Source organism: Pyxicephalus adspersus, chromosome 1 (assembly GCF_032062135.1).
Source record: "Pyxicephalus adspersus chromosome 1, UCB_Pads_2.0, whole genome shotgun sequence".
Lineage (NCBI taxonomy): Eukaryota > Metazoa > Chordata > Amphibia > Anura > Pyxicephalidae > Pyxicephalus > Pyxicephalus adspersus.
In genome coordinates, this window is record NC_092858.1 from 43,673,847 (window position 1) to 43,682,851 (window position 9,005).

At 37.9% G+C, this 9,005-nt stretch overlaps 1 protein-coding gene across 2 annotated transcripts in view; it reads left to right on the plus strand.

Annotated features, from left to right (window-relative positions):
- CD63 (CD63 molecule) overlaps positions 1-6,433 on the plus strand; it is a 21,706-nt gene extending 15,273 nt beyond the window's left edge. For both annotated transcript variants that reach the window (XM_072409034.1, XM_072409042.1), the window contains exons 3-8: positions 1,326-1,514; positions 1,596-1,670; positions 1,877-1,972; positions 3,340-3,477; positions 4,502-4,585; positions 5,593-6,433. In XM_072409034.1, coding sequence (XP_072265135.1) covers positions 1,326-1,514; positions 1,596-1,670; positions 1,877-1,972; positions 3,340-3,477; positions 4,502-4,585; positions 5,593-5,658 — 648 coding nt within the window. In that variant the 3' untranslated portion in view covers positions 5,659-6,433. The remainder of the gene's footprint in view (positions 1-1,325; positions 1,515-1,595; positions 1,671-1,876; positions 1,973-3,339; positions 3,478-4,501; positions 4,586-5,592) is intronic.
- The last annotated feature ends 2,572 nt before the right edge of the window (positions 6,434-9,005 follow it).

Here is a 9,005-nt window from a genome sequence, read left to right on the forward strand (position 1 = left end):
AAGTAAAAAAATATGCATTCGGACCATAAGACGCACCCTGATTTTCCCCCCACTTTAGGGGGAAAAAAAGTGCGTCTTATGGTCCGAAAAATACGGTATTTATTTTTTTTATATCTGGCTTGGTTTTATCTTTCAGAACAGATTATTGCTGCATTAAATTTTTATTAGGGGGAAAATATTACTTTGTCATGGATATAGGTCCCTTGCAGTTCTGTACACGTCAAGTGGTTGTATGGGAAGGAGGGACAGAAAAAAAATCATTTTATGGTACCTTTAGTGGTTTTACCAAGATGCTAAAAAATGAATATTACCCAAAGACCAAAAAAAAATGTTGTGGCCTTTAATGTAGATTTTTCTTTAGTTTGTCTTTATTTGTAATTCAAGTGTATAGTTATTGCTGCATCCTGTTCTAGAGAAACTGTTTCAAAACTTCTTAACCTCCAAGATGACCTGCAGGCTGATGTAATCTCATGGAATTTGTATATTGGCATGTATGATTACATCTCCAAACTGAGCACACTGAACATTTCTAAAACGCACATGGAATGTTCATAATGATTACATTTCGTAATTGTGCTCATTTATCTTAAATTGCGTTTATAATAACCATCATCATTATGCAGAACTTGGCAGGTTACCTCTTTAGAACAAATGGAACGTTGAGCATATATGAGATGGGAGCCTGCAGCATTCCAGCCCCATGCAGTTCTGCCATTCTGTCTTGTGTTACTGGGTCCCTGTAAGTGTGCACACCACAAACTCCACCATCAATGCCTGATGTTTGTTTGCAGTACACTGCCACTGCTTAGCTGTAAATGTGCTGCACACTGACGGGACCGGAAGCAGCTGATACTTTGCTTTCCATATATACTGTATCCTATTGCATCTTTATAAGTAACTTATAAAAAAATCTTTATTTTAAAAAATCCTAAGCAGAGAATATATCACAATATAAAGCAGTGTTGCAAATAAAAGCCCAATTTATATGTCCCAAATATAATTAGGGAAATGTTAACGTACAAGCATACCAATTGTTGTAGTTAACAGAAGCCGCTAAATTGGCTTAGGTATCAAATGGATTAATTCTGTTCATGAAGATGTTAAAAGCTGATTAAAGATAGTTGCTGATTAAAGATGTCAAATTCTGCCTTATGTGTACTAGCTCTAAGGGTTTACAAACCTCAAGTTGTGTGTGAGATATATATAATTTTTTGAAGATGGCACATGTTGCAGAATGTAGATATTGAAAATGGGATCCACAGAACTCTGATATGAATATTGTACTGTGTTTCTGCGTTCTCATGATATTGATTTTTGTTCCCCAGATCTGTGGCATTGCTCTGATAGGACTGGGCATCTACGTGCAGATTTATCTTAATAAAACGCTGGCCATAAAAAGTGCCTCGGCATCAGGAGCTCCTATAGTTCTTATTGCCATTGGAGTCATCATCTTCTTCATATCCTTCTTTGGATGCTGTGGAGCTGCCAAGGAGAACTACTGCATGGTGACCACGGTAAGACAATATATTCAAGCAGGTAACGATGCAGCTACACAACACAATTGTGTTCTAATATATTCCTTTCTCTGTTACCAGTTTGCTGTTCTGCTGGTTTTAATTTTCCTGGTCGAAATAGCTGCCGCAATTGCCGGATATGTTTTCCGCAATGAGGTAAGAAATAAGTTGTTAAAGGAGGAATATTTTCTCTGTGAGATTACTAATTCAAAGTTGAATAAACTAAAAAAATTAATGTCTAGAGCCTGACTGCTCTGTAAATATCAGCCAGGTTCCAGACTGGAATAACTGGCTCTAGAATGGTTTCTACAGAAAATTAAATGCTAGCCCATATCTATATTTTATTTATTTTTTTACTGTAGGTTCAAGATATTTATAGAGACTCCTTCAAAGTCAGCATGGGCAAATACAGCAATTCTTCAAGTGCAAGAGACGAGATAGATGAGATTCAGAAAGCTGTGAGTATTAACTGCTGTAAATCAATGAACTTTTTTATTTTTTCCATCAACCAATCCTACAGTTTCTAATATACAGATGCACTAAAGAGTTAAACAACTCACCTGTGTAGGACTTAGTTGTTCTAATCAGGGGGTACATGCTTCTTGTAACAGTAAATCCAGTGAAATGATTAGCACCTCCAGCTGTAAGTTTAGTTTAATGTAGTAAAATAGATTTTAACGTTTGTCATATGGCTGCCAAAAAACTGGCAGCATGTCTTGATCTGGGTGCCGAATGGCAGCTTATTTAGGGACACTTTTAATCAATCAGTCAATAAAACAGTCTGATTAGCAGGAAGTATAGAATTTTACAGCCTATATAAAAGGCTGCATTCAGACTTCATAATATAAAGTCACATACCTGTTCCACTAAGTATCGGAACACCTGAAACTTGCATTATTGGGAAGCTGCTACAGAGTGTTTTTTCCTTCTAGCTGTTTGATATTGGTTTATTTGATAGAAGTAGTCACTGCAATTGCACATTCTTTCTTGCTGCTTTTCATTACAATCTAGGGTATAATTCGAAGGTCTCCTTAACATGGAATTTTTAACTTGTTAGGAGCAGTGTTTGTACCAAGCTTTTGCGAAGTTTCAAGTAGGTTTAGGTCCATAGAGGAAGACTTTAGTCCAATTTAGAGAGCTTAAATCCTAATTGGGAGTGCTATCACTTTAAATGAATTTAAATGATTTGATGGTACACACCAATAATTGAATTAAACACTTTATAAAAAAAAGCCATAGAATAATTGATTTGCAAATCGCATAAAAAACACTTTATTTACCGTTTATCACTTTGCTAAACATAGACCAACTGATTCTGATAAAGTTTAAGTGACTTGTATATTTTATCTCTTCATACATCTCTTAATTTATCTCTGTTCTTAATGTGTTTCACTCTAAGGCTTTATCAGAAGAACAAATAAAAGGGATTTTCATCAGTTTATTCAATGTTTTTCTATTTTCATATTCAAGCATAAGAAATGGGCAAAGGATATATCGCACTGAAGAGCAAAATAGAGGATTTATAAACACACTTATCAAACACCACAAAGTGATATTTTGTTAGGAAAGTCACACTACTTATACTTGGTACCCATTCTTGAGGGAGAGTGTCCAGTTTTTGTCTGCTTGATTTTATGAGAGCAGGATCACACTTTTAAAGCCCTTCTCTTAGATTCTTCTCTCCTCTCCCCACTTGTCGCCTCCTCCTCAACATGTTGATGTTCAATGATGAAGAGGCATAATTTTGGATATTTTCACTTGTTATACCAATTTAAAGGGTAAGTTTACCTTTTTTAATGCCGGTTTGCGATTGTTTTCTTTACAGTTCCACTGCTGTGGTGCCAATAGTTCCAGTGACTGGCGTGACTATGCCCCTTACACTGGCAGCAGCACAGTTCCTGACTCATGCTGCAAAGAGATCAAAGTTGGCTGCGGTAAAGACCAGGCTAACATTTACACAACTGTAAGTAAATGTATTAATTTGTTTTTTTTAGTAAGGTTTTTACTGCCATCTCTGTCTAACACAGTATCTTTCACTGCTAGCGTTTGCATAAAAACAGGCTGATAATTGTCAGCATGCTATTATTCTATGTTAAAAGTTTGATTGCAAGCAGGCAGACTTTGTTATGCAAGAGAGAGCTCTGTTTGAAAAGTTTTCTAGGGTGTACTGGTGCTGCTTTGTATGTGCCAGAACAAAAAAACTCAAGTGCTTGTGTGGGGGGATGCATAGTTCTAGCCTAACCAATTAGGATGGCTGAAGATCTCCAGAAATTGATCAGGGGAAGATGTCGGCACCAGGGAAGTTTTATTTTCCCAAAGCACCAGTATGTTTTTGTGCACCAATGAGCAATGTATGCATGGCATGTGGTAGAACCTTTTATACCTACTGTACTTGATGTACTGTATCCTTTATTAATATTATCACGACCCCTAACTCAGTGTCTAAAGTTTAGTTGTAATGGAACCTGCATATTTTGCAGTCTTTCCCATTGAGAGCTTGAAGAGGTTTGATGGTGGTATGCCTTTCTATATGTTGATGGCTTATTTTGACCTATGTACTAAGATGGCCTTTACACACCTCAGCACCAGATATTTAGTAAATGGATTCCTAAAAACAGTTCTTTATCTGTGTGGCTGTTACTTTATCCTATATTTTTTTTTTATTTTGGTGATCTAACAAAAGTTTAAAAAAAATATGGCGAGCTGGTAGCTTCATAACTCTAATTCTCCCTGTATGGTACAACCCATCTTCCTGGTTAGGACCTAGGGTTGTTGGTATTTGCCCAACACATCACCTTTTTTAATGCAACAATTCTGCTTCTTTAGGTATTTTCACCATATGACTGAAAGTGTTAGTTGTAGATATATTTAACCCCCTTTGAGGATGTTACAAACCAATGTGCTAGTGAAGTTAAGGGTATGTCTTGCAATGTATACACATTGCTTTGTGTTTATGTTTTAAACACTTTTCCCTACTTTTTGTACAGGGTTGTGTTCAGGGCATAGACGAGTGGATAAAAAGGAATGTAGGAATCATTGCTGGTGTGGCCCTGGGAATTGCTTTCTTTGAGGTAAGTAAATGTTTAAACTTATGTTTTGCTTTAGTACTTATTTTTCCTCTGTGACGTATAGTAAAAAATAAATGTGCTGAAGAAGCTTGCCTTCTATGGCTACAACTGTGTACAAGTCCAGATAATTCAGGCCAAAACTTGAAATTGCATGGGGTCAGCATGAAAGTTCAAAGCTACTTTGCTGGCTCTGTAAGTCATGGTGCTCTTGAAGCATGTGTGACTAGATACTTGAAAAGTACCCCCAAATACGTCCCTGCTTATAAGCATTATCTAAATGCAGGAAGAATGCAGTTGCCACACTTGGCTCAGTTTTCTGAAAGGTTAGGTGAAAGTTGTAGAAGATTTTGGCAGGGCTCTCGAGCAACAGGAGAAAATTAGAAGATTATATTAATGTACTAGAAGCATTGTCCCTTAAAATGCATGGACAAATGGCAGTTCATTCCAGCTCCTTTGCAACACATTCTTCTCAGCCTGCACTGAAATATGTAGTGTTGCATACTTCACCTGAAGTGCCAGGTGTTTTTGGCAGTTTTGGAAGAGGAGAGAAACTGAATAGGAGCGTAAAGTAAAATGTGCACAATAGGGGATGTCCATTTTAGAGACCGCCATCCTTTTTTTTTTTTTTTTTTTTTTTTTTTTTTTACCTCATCAGATCATGTTGCTTGTTTGGCTATCGTATTAAACCCCTGGATTTAACACTGGTTAAAATTATGGAGATTATAATTTTTTGTTTTAGTCAGATGTTTTAATTTGCATGTCACTAACCTAGAAGCCAGAAAGGGTTAGTGTGCTAGTGTGCTGACAGGAGGCCGAGCTGCTACACGTACCAGGGCGCGGCAAAATTTATTCTAGGTTACCAGGCCCTGCTGTCAGAAAGGTTAGGGACCACTGAGCTACACCACCATGTACGTGCAGGGCTTTCTCAAATGCTTAGTATCTGATATTGTGTACCAAGCACCTGTTTATCACAGAATTTGACTTTATTTCCCCTGACTTTATTATTTTAGATCTTGGGCATAGTGTTTGCCTGCTGCTTAATGAAGGGAATTCGCAGTGGATACGAAGTGATGTGACCTGATCCTGTGCACAAGATTCTGCCGTGATGTCACTTTCCCTATAATGCCATAATAAAATACAAACTGGTGTTTGCTCTTTTCGCCTGAACACCTTTGCACAATCTTGTTTCGTGATCTGAAATGGCAGAGCATGTCCACTTCCTGTGTGAATTTGGTTACAGAAATTGTTTTTATATGTGTATTTGTTTTTTGAAGAATACTTGTGGCTTTACTCTACTCTTCTGATTTGTTTTTTTTTTTGTTTTCCTTTAGTACTTTAATGTTTTACAAGATTCTAAACTTTTGCTGATTTGTCTATGTAGCTAAAAGGCCAGCCTTCATATATTCTGAATATGTAATATTCTATAGAAATAAAAAAAAAAAAAAAATTGGGGATGTAATTCTAGTCAATACCCACTTTTCTACACAGAAACACATAAGTAAAAGTTATTTAGATTTTTTACCAATCTGCCTGAGTTGTGTTTAACAATTAATTTATAAAATTAAAAAAAAAAAAAAAAAAAAAAAGTTTGGCTTTAAGAAACATGGAAGCGGATTGCAACATTCCTTTAGTGCCTTATATTTTGTACCAGCCTCCCTGCAAAGAGGACGTTTTATTCTTCTGCTGCAGAACTTCTGTATAAAATGTATATGTAGCCTGTGTGCCATAAACGATGCCAAGGGAATTTCTATATATTGTATTTATCCCAACTTAGCAAGTACCCGGTAGTCTTCTTTTCATTTCTACAAAGCACAAAATGTAAATGCCAACAATAAAAGTGATGGAACGGCACTTCTGTCTGGTTATTTGGCTTCAGCAGTGTCTGATTTAATTTTGTTTATTAATAACTGACTTTTCAAAAGCACTCCTGTTTCAGTTTATGCACATCAGAGTATTTACAAATGTTTGACAAAAACTGTAAAGTAAATTAAAACAATCATAACAATTACAACAGATTCTAGTCAGGTTCTAATTGTTGTATACAATGGTATGTACACACCAATAGATCTGCTTCCCGTTTTGCACCCAACCACCTCCAACTTGATCATTCAGAAAGAAAGGGCTGGAGTACAACCAGGCCCAATAACTAGGTGTACACAAGTAACATTAAACAAATGAAGTCCATCAACATATATCAGGCCTAATATAAATCAGTGTCCATATAGGCGACATCAAAGAGAAACAGTTATGTTGATGATAAAGGAGTTGACCCAGGTAAAATGATAAAGGGGAGGGAAAGGATCAGAACAATAAGAGTGTGACTGTAGAAATGTAGGCGTTGGTGAATCAACTGGGTAGTTGAGCGTATTACTGGTCCCAAGTGGCCCAGATTTTCTCGAATCTGTCCACAGTATCCCTAAGGAGAGCTATTAGATACTTCATGAGGCGTATCTCCTGGCTTCGTGTATAGATATCCTCCATAGGCGGGGGCAGAATAGTCTTCAATCTAGAAGGAATCGGTGTATGTGCCAGAAGGAATCGGTGTATGTGCTGCCACTAACATATGGGATACCAGATTACGGTAAATTTCGGCAGTGTTTGAAATGGTTGACCCAAGAGATGGGTGAGTGGGTCCAAAGATACCTTATACCCCTGAATATTGGGGCAGTACCAAATGTGCTCCAGGGTGCCCCGGTGGGTCTCCTCCAACCCAAAGGGTCAACACTAGGAAACAACCGGTGGAGTACATCCCGTGTATGATACCATCTAAATATAATTTTGTACAGATTTTCTTATTAACGTGAATGAATAGAACGCCTATGTGCTGCCTCCCAGGTCTCTGTCCATTCCTCTGAAGCCAAAGTTCGCCCCAGCATCTCGTCCCACTTATACACATAACCAAATTTGACGCTCCAGGAGCTGCGCTATGGAGGAGGCGATAAATAGTAGAGACTACACCCTTGGCGTACGGGCACACAATCTCTCGAAGGGAGTCAGATTCTGAAACCTGGACAAGGACAGGAGGGACAAATTTAAGTGCTGTACTTGTAAATAAGCATAAAAGGATGTTCCAGGCAAGTCTACCTTGTCAAAGAGTTCCGTGAAGGTGAGTAGCTTCCCCACTGGGTGCAATATGTGTCTTAATTTGAAAAAGACCTCTTTCCCTCCATGGTTCTGACATGGCCCCTGTAAGACTATCCAGTATTTGCGGGATGAGGATTAAGGACGTTAGTCTCGAGGCTTCCGACACCAGACCACATCTGTTTTATTTTTTTTTTACATGACTTCCACAAGTTTCTCGTAAACACCATAGGGACAGGCAAGTCAGGATCAGCCAAGAACTCCAGAGCATGACATTGGGATGCACAGGGAGCTATCCAGTGTGCCTCCAGGTCCCTACAAACACTAGAGGGATGAAGTGATGTCCACTGCGGTAAATACCGCAAGTGGGCCGCTAAATATTTTTGTCGATCGGACCCCCATACCGCCCAACTCTCTGGGTGTACAAACAATATGTTTAGCCAGTCTGTGCCTTTTTTAGGCCCAAAAAAAATTCAAAAAATCAGTCTTAACTTCCTTCATAGCTTGGGGTGGGACTCGGACCAATGTTCGCCAATGTTTTCGAACAAATAAAGCAATTTGGGGAGGAGCATCATTTTAACAGAGGCTATCCTACCCAGCAATGACGGGTTGACTTTTCCATTTACTCAATAAATGATATACCTTGAGGAACAATTGGTTATACCTAGAGGTAATTCTGAATTTTATTCAATAACACTTTATTGAATTGTTGCTTTTATATTTGCAGTATACCCTATTTTCTTTATAGGTGTTTGGATTTGGTGTCCATGTTTTTAAGGAAACATGGAAGTTGGCATTGTTGACTACTTTTTGAAATGCTAGTAAACTAGGTGTTCCCTGCCTCTTGCTAAAGGAACTCAAAACCTATATAGACATATGGTGTGTTCAATATGTTAAATAACATAGAAGATATCTTATTCACACTAAACAAAAAAAAATCCCTTCTAATGTACAATGAAGCAACACACTGTATGAATGACAGCACAACACAGCAATGCATGTTATCTATGATACACCACGTTACAATGCAGATATCAAAATTCGCTTCTGAAGTATCGAGGGCAGTGGTGTGCCATAATTGTCAGCATTTTGAATGGTAGCTCAAATATTCCTTTTATGCTGGGTTACTCTATGACCCCATTCCATAGTGCAGTGCATTGTGGTAATGCACATTAGGTTGCTGTGCACATGCGATGCACTTTCAACATGCTTTGTCCATTCTGGTGCATTGCCAGCCCATTCATTTTTAATAGGCTGTCTTGATTTGACTGATATAAATTATTCCTTTATTGGGGTGGAAGTGGATAGTTTTATACCCCAAAAGTGTTTAGAAAATGTAAAT